The sequence below is a fragment of the Ornithodoros turicata genome, chromosome 7 (assembly GCF_037126465.1).
Source record: "Ornithodoros turicata isolate Travis chromosome 7, ASM3712646v1, whole genome shotgun sequence".
NCBI lineage: Eukaryota > Metazoa > Arthropoda > Arachnida > Ixodida > Argasidae > Ornithodoros > Ornithodoros turicata.
The window spans coordinates 54,468,109-54,483,370 of NC_088207.1; the positions used below are offsets into that span (position 1 = coordinate 54,468,109).

The 15,262-nt window shown below is 45.7% G+C and overlaps 2 protein-coding genes across 10 annotated transcripts in view; both read right to left on the reverse strand.

Moving 5' to 3' along the window:
- LOC135401580 (CUGBP Elav-like family member 2) overlaps nucleotides 1–15,262 on the reverse strand; it is a 254,196-nt gene that overhangs the window by 127,469 nt on the left and 111,465 nt on the right. The gene's annotated exons all lie outside the window — the stretch shown is intronic.
- LOC135400125 (atrial natriuretic peptide-converting enzyme-like) lies at nucleotides 11,242–15,060 on the reverse strand. Its single transcript, XM_064631862.1, has 4 exons — nucleotides 14,912–15,060; nucleotides 14,579–14,818; nucleotides 14,100–14,401; nucleotides 11,242–12,017 (listed from the first exon to the last, which is right to left on the reverse strand). Exons 2-4 carry the CDS (start codon nucleotides 14,792–14,794, stop codon nucleotides 11,783–11,785), a joined length of 753 nt encoding a protein of 250 aa, XP_064487932.1. The 5' UTR covers nucleotides 14,795–14,818; nucleotides 14,912–15,060; the 3' UTR covers nucleotides 11,242–11,782.

Consider the following 15,262-nt stretch of genomic DNA (forward strand, 5'->3'; position numbering starts at 1 on the left):
GACATATATTATCTCAAAATGCAAGAACGTTGGTATATCGTGGAAATGAGTAATAAACTGTCACCAGAAACATCATGAGAGTCACCCACGCAAAAATGCACCACGTCAGGCAAGCCGACGTGGTGATGGTAGCGGTCCACAGATGCCGCTGTACATTCCCACTGTTATTGGCATGTTTATGTTTTCCGCCCTACAAGGGGAACTGCGGAATTCGTGTCGGGTCTTAGACACAGGGTTGCCCGTAATATTAAATCTCAATTTTCTAATAAACTACGAGGTAGATTTGAACGAAATTTGTGCCGTTTGTATACTGAACACCCAGGCTGTCAAATGAGCCAGAAGTATAAAATTGTATGCCTGCTGCTTTACAGTACCTTTAAGAGAACAGACTTCCGGAGAAGCCAAGACTGGGAACACAAACTTTAGAAAGCCTCCTCCGGCAATGATGAACGGGGCCAAAAACTGAAACTTTCTCCAGTGCAACACAACATGCACCATATTTCCCGGGGACAAGTAATCATACTTAGCTTTTCCCTGGATTCGTGTCCACGAAGCGATATATAGAATTTAGGTGCTATCGAAGATCGATTTAAACGGCCTCGCGCTTGATTGATTGCTTTATAATGTCGTCCCTCTTTCAACCCTCAGACACAGACACATGACGCAGTAGGGAATACATACGCGCCTTCAGGATCAAAAACCGCTTCGGTATTGACTCCGAACGAACACTGAGTAGTAGTAGAAAGAAAGAAAGAAAGAAAGAATAAAACGGGAGGCCGAGATACACAGATATCGACAACTGAGGAGGAATAGAAACACAGCTCATTCGTATTAATGTATTCAACAGAGCCGTTGTTTTTCGCCGGAATCGAGCTTTCAGCGGCGTTCCGAGCGTATATTTATGGTCCCGCGGACTCCTCTCGAGAAGGTCGGAGTGAACTAAGGAAGGCGGCACGTATATATGCATAGCAGAAAGCTCCCTACATTTCTTTCTAAAAGACGCATTAAAAACACGAGAAAATGGAACTCCCCCCCCCCCCCCGACTAAAAAAAACAAAAACAAAAAAGAAACATTCCTCTCTCGCTCGACTCGATGTTAGAGAGGATATTCTATTTTCCGCCACATGTCACTGTCCTATATAGTTGCACAAAATGGGATGTGTGCAACGAAGAAAACTTACCATTGGAGTGGAATAAACTTCCAAAACTTGGTCTCAGTGTTCATAAGGCGTGCATATATACAGTGTGGAGAGGCATATATATATAGGCAACATTGTGATCCGTCTGTTTGCTTATATCGTGTGCTCGTTGCTAACTGGTAATAAAAATACATTTTTATTTTTTTTTTGTACTCGCAATACGATGGGGCTTCTCTGAACACACAAAAGAAGCTATACTATGTATAGCGCACCAACTAAATATAAAATAACGCTACCATACGTTGCAACCACAAATACACGTCTGCGTCAATACGCAGTTGGAGCCCATAGCAAGAAATCTCTCTGCCCGCACAAAAAGAGTCCATCCCGCGAGAAAGAGAAGACGACGCAATCAAACTCCCCTACGGCACTTCCTTCCCACCGTCGCAACTGGCCGCAGGGGTCCAACTTGTGTCGCCCTTCCGTATCGAACCATTTGTTCCCTTCGCCTCACAACAGTTGATCCTCTTTTTCACGCGCGAATATTGGTGTATGAATGCTCATATGAGAACTTTGGTGTCCCCGCATCGCGTTGCTTGGTCTTTCAACGAAGACCTCTCTCTATCTCTCTCTTTTTTTTTCTTTTTATTTCACCCTTTCATAAAGCGTATCTTTCTCAACCAAAGCAAGACGTACACTCTTAGAAATGATGGTGGTGGTGGTGGTGATGGTGAAGGGCTTGCCGTTGTCGGCCTCACGCATGTGGGCAACGTCACGACTGACGCCCTGGGGAAATGTGCGTCCTGGGCCGACTTCTAGGGGAACTGTGCCGACATATGTCTGAAAGCGTCTGAGGAAAACTTAGAAATGAACTTCACCGCATAGCACGCTCCTAGCCAATCATCATATCGAATGATATCGTTATCTGCCCTGATTTTTTTTTTTTTTTTTGAAAACGGGAGGCGTACGCCTTTTTTTTTGTGACAATTATGAACAGCATAAGAGTCACACACACACACACACACACACACACACACACACAAAAGGCGTACGCCTCCCGTTTTCAACAAATTATGGCAGATAACGATATCATTCGAGATTATGGTTGGCTAGTAGCGTGCTATGCGGTGAAGTTCATTTTTTAAGAGTGTGCACACTAACCTGCAATACTAAAAGGGGTGTCCAAATCAATGCGCCAATGACGCATAAGAAAATCCACGGGGTAAGAAGAATGATTCTAGGTGAGTCCACGGAAGAGGGCCCCTTGCGTTGAGGCAATTCCTCAGTGCTGCCTTCGGTCGCTTTTGCCAGTGCTCTAAGAAATAGAAGCGTCGAGGACAGCATACCGTGCGCAGAAAGTGCTATCGAAGCTACGCAGCCGGGCAGCACTGAGGATCACCTCGGCGTTCGTGGAAGCGGGCCCTGAATATTTTCTTATTTGCTCGTTAATTACGATAATACATTACACATCAATGATTCAAGAGGGACTGCAAGGCGGAGCCAGAGATATATGAAGGAAGGCAGAGAGAGAGAGAGACCTTTGTCAGTAAACGGATCTGGGGAGGGGCAAAGGTTTTAGCGCTTTATCTCTCATTTTCAATTTCAATTTCAATTTATTGGTTTACCATATTACATGGTGGGACAGCAGAGCTAAACGTTACCGGAAGTAACTTGACGAGGCTCTGCCGACCAAAGATTTTTTTTAATAAAAATTTTTACCTCCACAAGAAGAAATTTTTACCTCCACATTCCACAGTTATTCCCATTTTCCTTTTATCCCACAATTTATTTTCGTCCTGGTGCTAGCAATCCATTTTCTAACAAATCTCCCAAGTTTTTACCTATTTTGATGTCCCGTTTTCCTTTTGTCCCATGGTAATGCCATTCACTGTAACTTTTCGTCACCAGCTCCATTCCAACAGGTAGTAAATGGCTGCTGCTTTTACCCGTCCATTACACAGTAAACAACCCCGTGCAGTAAACAATTTTTTTTTTCTTTTACGAAAGGAGGGCCTCGCGGAACGCTACTCATGAATCCGCGTTTCCAATCATCATCATCAATGTCCACAATGCTGCATAAAATGTCGGATGTCAAAGACAGCGTACTTGGAGGAAGACCGCTCATATGCCACGTTAATTCTGCCAGATGCAGCAAGTCATGCTGCAAGAGCTACCATGCGTCTTTCTCTGCGAGCCTTTTCTTGCGTCCATACCAGCGGGAAAACGCCTGGAGATTATACAATACGTTCTTGCAGCGAGAAAAAGTGGTATTATTTGGTCATTACCTCGTGGAAAGTAACCAATACAAAATACGTGACATCGCGTGATGTTACAAACAATACGCAGGAACATGGTCATGTGGCTGCATAATGTATAAAAGCGCCGAGACTGGGCACACAAGACTGAGGCTTTTACATCCACCAGCTAGGGTTGCCACCAGGCCGGTATAATACCGGCCACCAGCTAGGGTTGCCACCAGGCCGGTATTATACCGGCGCGGCCGGTATCACCTTCCTACCGGCAACCGCTAGATGAAGTAAATAACCGGCCGCGCCGGTATAATACCGGCCTGGTGGCAACCCTAGCTGGTGGCCGGTATTATACCGGCGCGGCCGGTTATTTGCTTCATCTGGCGGTTGCCGGTAGGAAGGTGATACCGGCAGCCTTTTGCCGGTATTTGTGGCTCAAGACCTTTCATAAGGGCTTTTACGGGGTTTTCCCTTCAACATTCCACTACAGCATGAATAAATCTGGAGCACAGACCGCACTCCGCGGTCACCAGTCGTTTTCTTAGTTATTCATTATCATTATTATTCATTGTTATTATTATTCTCATTGTTATTCATTACGTCTTGTGTTCGGAGGGTACAAGAGCAGTGGTTGTGCAAAGCTGTTGGTGGTTGTGTCGAGCCAGCTAGAACGTTCCTCACCCACTTTCCCTTTCCCACGAGCCTTTCCTCCTTTCCCTCTATTCCACCTCCTCTCCCTCAGCCGGTATTTTTCACTCCGAAAGGTGGCAACCCTACCACCAGCTAACCTGCATCTACACCATTTTGTGCACCATTGCAGCTTTGCGTTTCTGGAGGTCACAAAAACGGGTCTCCTCCAACAGGTAAGCTCACGTCCAAGAACGGTGGAAACCACTTTTCAATTCGTTTACATTCGCTCGTTTACGTTTATAAATACCCTTCCGTGTACGGCCTATTCTATAAAACCATGTCTGTTGAGCTTTTGGCTGAACTGCCCCAAGATGAATCCTCATCGATTACTCATCAATCATCGAGTTGCTGTTCTAGAACGGCCCCCTTTTTCCTTAAATTCCCTAATTACGATCGCGCTCATTTCAGGCGCTTTCCACACGCACGCACGCACGAAAGCTTTCGCAAATCGAGGCTATGTTCGAAAATATTTTTACTACGAAACAAAGTTTCATCTCGACATTCCTATGTATGTTTCCATGGGTGGGCTCCGGGACAAAGTAAAGCGATACGTCCGTACACTTTTCTGCTGGCAACCATGTGCCGTGTCGCGTCCCCCCCCCCAAAAAAAAAACAAAACAAAAAACAGTACAACAGTTTTTCAAACTCTCTGTGTCTCGGTGTCCAAGCTAAGTGAACATATGTTTTAAATATATATATATATATATAAATATCACTTTTTCCGAGATGAAAATCAATTGCAGTATAGCATATGTCGAAGGTCACTTAACGAGGGCATTAGCAAACTCGTAAGACAATGCCTTCATTAGCTTTCAATAATTAAATTTTTAATTATAAAAGCTACGAAGTTGTCCCAACGAGAACATCTGTTCCCTTCGGTCACCTGATATCGCAACCGTTTTCAGAACAAAAATCCGTTCGGAAGATCGTCCGCAAAAAAATAAAATAAATAAAAGTAATAATAATAAAAAGAAAGAAGAAAGAAAAAAGTCGTAAAGGAACACCGTTGTTTTCTTCTTTATTTTCTTCATTGCGCCCATCTTCGGACACGCGTATTTCCTTCATCCCCAATGTGAGAGGGGGAAGGAGTACCGTGCCGTCTCATGCGTCGAAGATGAGCTTTAACTTGCGGAAACAAAACAAAAACAAATGTATCGGGTGATTATCGGAGCTGCCCTTATCTTGTGTTGCATTTTCTGTTTCCTTTCAATCTTTTTCCAGGACGCAAGAGGAGATAGTGTGCTCTTTCCCCCTCTCACATTGGGGATGAAGGAAATACGCGTCTCCGAAGATGCGCAATGAACAAAAAGAAAAAAAACAAACAAAAAAAATTGTGTTCCTTCACGATTTTTTTTTGCGGACGATCTACCGAACGGATTTTTGTTCTGAAAACGGTTACGATATCAGGTAACCGAAAGAAACAGATGTTCACATTGTGACAACTTCGTAGCTTTTATAATTAAAAAGTTATAATTATTGAAAGTTAATTAAGACGTTGTCTTATGAGTTTGCTAATGCCCTCCTAAGGAGTGCCCTTCAGCATATACTATATTGCAATTGATTTCAGCTCGGAAAAAGTGATATATATATATATATATATATATCCTGACGAAGACAGTGCCAATGACGAATCGTCGACCCCTTGCCCATTTTACTTTTTAACGTCTCCCTATGTAATAAACTAGTGTTTGTATCTTCCCTCAAATCTGTTTCCGCGTCTTTTTTTGAACTTCTGTAAAACTTCGTGGCCGTTTGATAATCATTTTACCTCACCCTATATATATATATATATATATTTTTTTTTTTATTTAAAGAATATGTCCACACTTAGCTTGGACACCCTGTATAAAGAACGGATCTATATAATGACGATGCACAACGTTTAATGGACATCTGCGCCTATGCGATGAAGAACAACAATGTACGAGACCCGCTCACGAGAGGTGATGCCGATGGCGTTCGGTGTGGTACACGGGTGACATCATATTTAAGTTTCAGAATTGTTTCCAGGCAAAACACCCGACGGACGGCTGACAGTTATGCGTCCAAGTATACAACTATTCGTGATTGTCCGTTACTTCCCTGTAGGTGCAAACTAACGAGCTTTGCGATAGGAGCTCATGTGTTCCTACGAAACCTACATGTCGTAGATGGAAAACCGATGCGGGCGGCGTCACACAAACGCTGACGCACTGCTGCATTTACGGCAGATCGTTGCCATGGAAGCGGAGAGACGCGCCGCACTTGGCAATTGGGGCAGGCTTGGGGGGTTAAAGGCTGAATCACGTTACTGCGTTTACGGCTGCGTACAGCGTCTTAATGTCTGTTGCATTTTCACGCGTTACGGGCGGTTGTCGTGGCAACAAAGTACGGCGAACCAAAAAGCGTACACACTACACTCCGGCTGAGTAGAGATGCAAAATTTCCGAAAATTTTGAATCGCTCGAAAAAAAAAAAAAAAAAGAAACACAGTTTCGTTTTTCTTTGGGTTTTTTTCCGAAAATTTTGAAAAATGGAATCAAACGCGGTTACTGCTGAGTCGAGGCATTACCAGCCAAGCCACAATGCGCTAGAAACTTTAGTAGTGTTCACCCTCTAGGCGTAAATGCAGAGCAGAGCATCCCATGAGACTGCTGTCTGTTCAGCGATAGCTTATTGGAACAACCCGTGCACTCCGACCAGAACTCAGACATTATGTGAACGCGATGGCGATCGCTTGGAGCAGCCAGACGGAGCTCTAAGTTGGTGGTTGTTGGCGGATTATAGAGGCACCTAAGGCACTGTTGGCGGGTTGGAAGGCATCAAAGGCACGAAAATTTACATTTTTGAATTTTGTCGCCTGGAAATTTTGGGCTATTTTTCCGGAGCCGAAAAAAAAAACCGAAGAAAAACTTTTTTTTTTTTCTTCCGGGCCTTCGCATCTCTACGGCTGACCAATGAGCGAGGGCGCACTGGTATAGAACGAGTGGAGGGATGGAACGTACTCGATCTGTGCCGTAACCGCAACGGAGAGAAATTAGTGAGTTTTAGTATACCGTTGATAAGGTTATCGTGCCTATCGGAACCAATCGCAGTGGTGAGTGACTCAGAATCTTATCCACTGACTGGTTCCGGTTGATACGGTTTGACGCAAGCCACGTTATCAACGGTCTGCTAAAACTCTCTATTGAGTCGTGAAGGGCGTTCCCCTGATCTGCTGTCAGCGGACGTAACGCGCAACCGAAAACGCAACTGTCACGTGGGTAGGACTGATGATCACCCGGGATCCTTTTTGACGTGTCTCCAACGCACAGTGCTGGAACCAATGCATACCACCCCCACACTGCCTCGGCTGGGATCGAACCCGCGATCTTAAGCGCCAACACGTTGACGTCACCGAACTAGATCGGCGCGAGCAACGCATCATGTCGTATCCAATCCGCTTCGAGCAGTGTATAGCGGAGAAGAGAGGTCATTGGAGGAACGTAAACGGAGCGACGTTTGCGAAGCTGAAATAAAGTTGCCTCTTTATGGATCAACGTATATAGATTTGATATTATATAGAGGTATAGGTCGCATTTCTATGAGACACTGATGCCGGTCTCGACAATTATACCTGAGACCCAACAGGGATTCTGAACGTTTGGTCGGCGCTCCCGGTTAGTTCCACGCTATATATACCGAAGAAACCCTCGAGAGGAAACGCAGCGGCAGAACGAATTCCGACGTACACTTGCAAAGCGCAGGTGTCATTCATTCCATGTAATGGATCACTATACCTCCCGCGGACGAGCTTCAATCAGCGCAGGCCAGGCGCCAAACAAGGCGCCCAGCTAGGAATTCTTTCCTGGTTCTCCTCACGAGTTTGAGTGTGATTTCTAATTTAGAGTGCAATCGAAAGCGGTTCTCCCAAACTGGCTGTTGAAATGTCAAAGCATTTTTCGCCTTCAGTGTTTTAGTCGCTTCATGTACACAAAGACAAAAAAAAAAAAAAAAGAAAACACTCTCGAGATTATCGTAGATTTATTATGGTACAAGCACTCGGACGGAGTACGTTCTTCATCAGACATTGCACCTCATGAAGGACGGAAGCTTGTACTATAAGAAATATGCGCTATAATATTCCGTGTTTTTTTTTTTTTTTTCAACCTGTCCCTCTATAGTTGTTGCCCAGACAACATACATTCCCTACTACCGTATAACGGTAATAGTTAAATAATAATAATAATAATAATAATAATAATGTGAAAACCGTCGTTTCGAGGAGCACAAATTGTGGGCTTTCTCCGTGAACGAGGTGCCGAAGCATGGCGGCCTCGCATCGCTTCTTTCGGAGATCTCGGCGCGGCCGACAATAAATCCCAGGCGGCAGAGCATGTGGCGTGGTGCATTGTGGGAGCTACGTTTTCCCGTAGCTTGTTCACTCTACACTGCGTTTACGTGCTTTTCATCGCGGAACGAGCTCACGTTGCCGCTCTCGTATAGACCCCGTTCACATCATTGCGTGGTAGCGTCCAATGAACGAGCGCTGTTCAGGCTGCCCCAAGGGAAGGAACCGCAGCATACAGTGCGCATGCGCTACATCCTCTCCTATTGGGCACTTGCCTCGCGGTGCTTGCGACGAGAAAGTTCAAGCTGGATCCCAAAATGGGTGACATAAACCCGCCATCTTTGTAACTACCCTCAAGCGGGTGCTCTTCGCAAAACCGCCATCTTGTCCTGGTCACATGTCTTAGGAAACGCCATTTTGAGGGCATGCGACTTTGTTTGCGTGTCGTTCTACAGCGCGTGCCGAGATATTCCCGTCGGCGTAAACCCAAGATGCCTCATGTACAAAACTTGGCGCTTAATTCGAGATTATCGGATGAAAATAATTACTGAGAAAGAAGGCCGAAACAGCGCACTGAAGGAGTAAATGCTTTGTTTACAAACAATTTTGCAGCCGATCACGGGCGCCGCCATCTTTAAGGTCACGTGTGCGTTGACGTTTGCTGTGACGTGCGACCAGAACCTGTCGAACCTGTCGAGAATGCATCGCGTTCGCCCAGTACACGCTTTCGTCAATGGAGCAACACATTGGCCCTCTGTTGGATCCCCTTCCGCCCCGCTTACGTACCGCGTTTGCGGGACTCTGTTGCCATGGCGACGAGAACCAGCCTTTCGTCTCATTTTTAAGCTAATTGCACGGAAGGGAATAGCATGTTCGGCTCCAATTTATCGCAACCTGAGTCGAGCGTGGACTAGGCAGCGACAACGAGAAGAAAAGACGCGCGAATAAGTTAACGCTATAGCGTGCCTCAACGACAACATGGTTCTTGGCAAATAAACGCAGTGCCGTCTCAAATCAGCATACCCAACGCGCCAAAGAAAAAACACAACCCTGCAGAGCCTTTAAAAAAAATGTGTACAGCGCATGCGCAAGATCGACGCAATGCCGAAACGATCTGGCTCTTTTGCGAGTGTGGCGAAGCGAACATGTAGGCACGTCGAACAGAAGCTATACCATTCGGGCCAGTACGGCGCTGGGAATGTGTCCCACGCCAGAAAAAACTGGGATCTTGCATCATCCCACAGTTCCAACTTCGGCATCAACTCAACTCTTAGTTTTACGCGTGAAACCGAGCTTTTTCGGCAGATATTGTTCAACTTCTGTGGTACCGCCTTCCTCACCGGCATTAATTCAGCAACGCAAAGGCAGTATATATGGACGTTTTCACTTTATTTACTTACAGTATACACGCATATTATACCCCTGTCACACGGGCATTTTCGATCCTGCTTGACCGAACCTGCTTGAACCCAATGCAGATCGGATGGTGCTACACGGCCGCTTCCAAGCAGGATCGAACTTTGATCCTGCTTGACTCAAGACAGTTCCCATAACAGCATTGAGAATTTTAAGACTGCTCGACGGCCGCCATTTGCATCCTCGACCCCGGTGAACTGTCATAACTTAAGACGGACATGCGCGCGAAGCTACAAATGATGCTTACATCGGTATACGATAAATTACCACTAATATCCCTGTTATATAGGAAACGCGAAATTAATGAGTTCCGTTTATTCATTTGCACAGGTCAACCATTCAATGCGCATTGAAAGTGGCCGTGTAGCAGCGTCAAAACTCGAGCGTGCTCGGGAAGTTCAATGCAGATCGGATTCGAGAAGGATCGAAATGCCCGTGTGACAGGGGTATTAGATCTCGGACGATATCAAAACAGACAAAAATAGAATTTTCTCGCCCACTACCGCACCGAGCATATACGCGCCTCTGTTTATACCTGCTGCTCCGAACAACATTTCTTGTCCTCAACGCAGCGTATCCTAGTAGCACCGTAAAAATCGACGTGCTCCGTCCACGGCATTGCTTCACGTCGGAATTGCAACGTACGGTTTATGCAGTTCCTCATCGGTGGCAGGCATAAAAAGTGGAGTGCTTTAAAAAAAGTCGCACCAAACCGTAATTTGGCAGCTCGCTGACGTCAGTGTTGCAACTGTATTCCTCCTTTCATAAGTGGAAATAGATTCTTCGCTTGCCGTCCTCGAATTCGCGTGTGATGAAAGAATGAGTGCCCTAAGTAGACGTCGTTGCTTCCTGGAGCTCCGCGGTCTTGATATTAGAACCGAAGCAACCTTCCACGTACATCATCGATACGAATAGAACATGCTCACGCGCTGGTTAGCCGAGGTGTGGCGCCACTTCTGTCTTACTCTACGATGTTTATAGAGGTGGAGAAATATTTCCTTTCATGTCACGCCAATATCGATTGACATGAAATTGAAACGACGACGATATAGTTTTGCCCAGGTCATCCCCATGATTCCTGCAGGGTCACAACATGCGCAACAGATGGCGCTCCAAACAACGGTTTTCAAATGTTTCTTCGGCTATTTTGCATTTTGCAACGGAAGGAGGTAACTACGACATGCACTTTTAAGTTTCTGGCAACAAAAATGAAAATATAAAGCGTAATGGGCACGATAAAACTTCTCCCCTACTGCTCTTCTGCAGTCCTGAGTTAGTCACCAATGCTGACCACAGAGTGAAAAAATACCTCCGTACATCATCAGGGAGCTATATTTTTGAATGCACGGCTCCTTCATGTAACGGGGCCCTTGAGGTATACACCCGGTCTTCAAGGCGACGTTTTCTCGCTACGACGGCTTGACAGCACTAACTCATATAAACGACCACACTTTTTAATGGACGCCGGAGCATGAAGAGGAGGAAGAGAAGAAAAGAAAAAAGATGGGGGGGGGGGGAAGTTAAAGTGGATGTGACAACAGTTGTTCGGACGCTTCAAGGCGGCAACGAGTGTTCATTCGCGTTCGTTACATATACACATATTCGTTACACGTGTCTGTAACATATAGACAGCGTAAAATCGTCGCAAAGCGGATAAAAGTGGCTGCGAACAACCAGCTTCTCATGACGACATTTTGAAAGTATTCGACTCCCGATAATTATTGGTTTCTAACGAAGCCTGGATTTGGCGCTGCTCATTGTAGATTGCTATTTCGTGTCCAAATTGGGGTTACATCCCGTTTATATGAGCGACAAAATCAAGATGAAGCCGGCTCTTGCTGAATAACTGAAAATAACTTTTTTCGCGTCCTAGATATGCGAGGACCGAATAACGTTCAAATTTTCGAGTGTGGGAAAAGTGCGGGACGTTTGCGGGACGTTTGTGGGACGTTTGTGGGACGAGTCTTCAAACTTGGGCTTCACGAGCTCGACGGCTGCGAACTCCACGTAGTTGCTCTGAAACCACGAGGCGGCCGGTCGAGACATTGGACCTCGTCGCTGCCATCGTCACAATCTCGAACGCCGTCGCAGACTAGTTCTCGGGCGATGCAGTGGCCGGGGTGACAGCGATACGCGCCGACCTCTGGACAAGGTTCGTCCACGGGGCATTCCAATTCGTCACTCAGATCCCAGCAGTCGCCCGTCCCGTCGCACCTGCGGTATGCTGCACCTATATTAGACGAACCAAATTTGCCTTATATAATTAGGGAGAGACTTTTTCGAGTGGTTAAATGCCTTTCTCAGATTCGGGGGGTAAAAATCGGGGGGTAAAAATCGGGCGCTATTTTTTAATCTCTAATTCGGGGAGATTAATCGGGTGATAATTGTGCATTCGGGTGTTTTTTGTTTCTCCTCTTGTCTATTAAGTCCTTTCCTAATCTCTTTTTTTTTTTTTTGCGGTATCGTGACCTTCCAGCGGTAATCCCCGAAGGCACAGACAGTGTTGACACACGTGGGTGTATTGGTGGGAACGTGTAAGTGACCCATTCTTATATGTCTTACACGTGGCGACCTTTGTTCGTCTTCGGCGGAAAAGTCACTTGAGGATTTCATAGTGACTGGAATTCGGGGAGAAATCGGGTTGAACTCGAATTGGTCGGAGGTCAGTTCGTGGGGGAAATAATCGGGCGGAATCGGGTTTAACCCGAAAAAGTCACTCCTTACTTATATTCCAATTTCAAAAGTGTTTCTTTAAAACTGAACGCTTCTAGCCCGCGGTAACGTCGGCTACCTTCAAAAATTAGGAAACACCTTTCCCTTTGTTTTGAATTTTTTAAAACTGCGACTTCTTTTATTCCGTGTTAGCTCCGTGAAGCAACTGTGGCTATGAGCGACATACAGTATGCGTCCTAGGCCGACTTCATGGGGAACTGGAGGATTCTTTTACCCACTCGGCCATTAAGCCACGAATTATCAATTACCGATAATTAAGAGAAAGCCTATAGAAATTTGTATAGAGCCAACAGAAGTGAGTTTTAATGACGCTTGAGTAGCTAAATAACAATTGGAGCAAAAATTCGACAACAGCTTTACACGAATCCGTCTCGGCAGACAATATATACTCTTCTGACGTTGAGTTATATACAGATCATTTTAAACTGCTCACAGTGGAATCTAGGTAAATCGGAGTCGCTTAAACGGAAGAACAACCACAGAGTTTAGTTTTGTATATTTACGCCAAGCAAAAATGTTCCTGTTAATGGGAATTAAAATATTAGCATCTCCTTGGTAAACGCGCTACGGGCGCATCGTCATTGGAGGTTTTCCCGCTTCCGGTGATGACACACACAACACACACACAACACACACACACACACACACACACACAGAGACACACTTGCGTTCACCTGTGTAAACAAGTTCAATGGTATTAACAGCAGTGATGGCCACTAACTACTTCTACAGTAGTTTAACTATAACTACTTTGCAATGGAGTAGTTTAACTAGTAGTTCAACTACTTTTCAGTGGAGGTAGTTAAAACTACTTCTTTAACTACTGCAATGTAGTTTAACTACATCTATAACTACTTAACGTTGTCCATCAACACCAATCCCATTCTATAGTGTTCTTGGAGACCTAAATATCAATCACAAGCAGTGATAAAAGTGAAGATTTAGTACACATGCACGGCACAATTGCTCTGCACCTCCGTTCTCATCAAACAAGTAGCTCAAGGTAAAAATCTGAAGCACACTCGTGCCGTAAAGTTTGCGGCAAAATCGGAAGTAGTTGGGGCCTGCAGTAACCTAACTACTGCAGTTAACTACTCGAAATAGTAGTTTAACTAGTAGTTTCAGACTACATTTCTCCAAGTAGTTGATAACTACTCTTTAACTACAATCAAGTAGTTGAACTACATGTAGTTAACTACTGGCCATCACTGATTAACAGTTTGGACAGAGGTTGCCTCAACGCGACACTTTTGACAGCTTTTTTCATGGTTCCGAGATATGTCAAAAAACGAGGACTGACGCATTTTCCCAACCTCAGGAGCTATAGCAAAAAAGCAGTCATTTTGTTTTAGTCAACATTTCCCGTCTTTATAAACTATACTTACTACAGCAATGTAAAGGCAGTTCACAGCTCATGCACTTCTGGAAACAATGCAGCACAGCACTTCGTGTCTTATACCACGTTTCAAGTTCCGTTTAAAGACACTCCACTTATTTTCTTCTACAGAAGCGGTTACTCCCCTCCCATGACGTGACATTCGGAATGTGTCTAAAATTAAGTACCTGCGGTCGAGCACCAAGCAAGAGGTGTTCTTGCCACATCGAAATTGGACGTCTTCGTCGCACGGACAGTTTGTCTCGTCGCTGAGGTCGCCACAGTCGGTGACGCCGTTGCAACGCCCCGTGGCTTGGATGCAGCGACCGCCACGGCAGTGCCACTCCTCCGGGTAGCACTCGGCGGCGCAGACGACGAGCCCGTCGGGAAGTAAGCGACAAAAGGCGGGACACCCGTGTTGCGAACAGTCGGACACTTGGGTCAAAGGCACGCAACGCGGCTGCTGGTCGACGGCATCAGAGACACACACCTGAATGTAACCAACACGTCACTACTGTTCATAGAAAACAACCTGTACCCAAAGACATGGCGCAGCGGGTCACAAGTCGTGTTCATTTCCCAGAACGGCGTTATAAAGTCGTTAGAGCTCGGCATTAGATTGTATGCGAAGACGTTACAGCGAGTACCTATCGAAGGAACGCCAAACCTGGCTAGAAGAACAGGACTGACACACGTCTCTGGAACGTCGGCGTTCGATACTTGGCTTGAAGAAACTGACTGCCATGGCCGACAACACTATGAAGGACCCGAAACCCACGAGGACAAAGAGCACAACGACCTGTGGCTCCATTCGTCGGACGGTTATCCGTCCGGGATCCCGAGGGCAGAAGGAACCCCTTTCGTTGATTGAGAAGCGGGACATGGCACTCAGGCAGTAGAACTGCACCTGTTTAGACGAGCATGTCAGTATTTCCAATCTGTACTCTCCCGTTGCTCCTATATTAGGTACAAAAACACGACAGTAATGACTAAAGCAGACCTATTGTTGTCACCGTTGCGCTGGACAAGTGAGATATCGCACGCTGACAGACAGTCCCATGTTCCAAACGCGGAGATAAGGCTTATGAGGACGCGCAACAAATGGCCGTTCGAAGAAGACGATGAACGTGTCGATGCCACTGAGCACTGCTGAAAGAGCTGGTCGTTGTCTGCCTCACAGAGGCCATTCAGCTATAATTGAACTTCAAGAGCCTCTGAGAACCAATCAAGAAGTGTGGCTTCACGTTCCTTTTTTCTTTTTTTTTTTTTTGGCGGCTGCCGTAGTTCAATGTTTTTAGGCGTTTCCATCATGCTCAGCAGATGTTGCTTGTCTCGTTCTCTGTATGTGCCA

What these genes read in the sequence shown, in the direction of transcription:
- LOC135400125 (XM_064631862.1), bottom strand. Translation starts at nt 14,794, where the DNA reads ATGTCCCGCTTCTCAATCAACGAAAGGGGTTCCTTCTGCCCTCGGGAT. An exon ending in AGTCCTGTTCTTCTAGCCAG is followed by an intron (nt 14,402 to 14,578) that starts GTTTGGCGTTCC and finishes GGTTACATTCAG; the next exon opens with GTGTGTGTCTCTGATGCCGT. An exon ending in TGCTTGGTGCTCGACCGCAG is followed by an intron (nt 12,018 to 14,099) that starts GTACTTAATTTT and finishes AGCATACCGCAG; the next exon opens with GTGCGACGGGACGGGCGACT.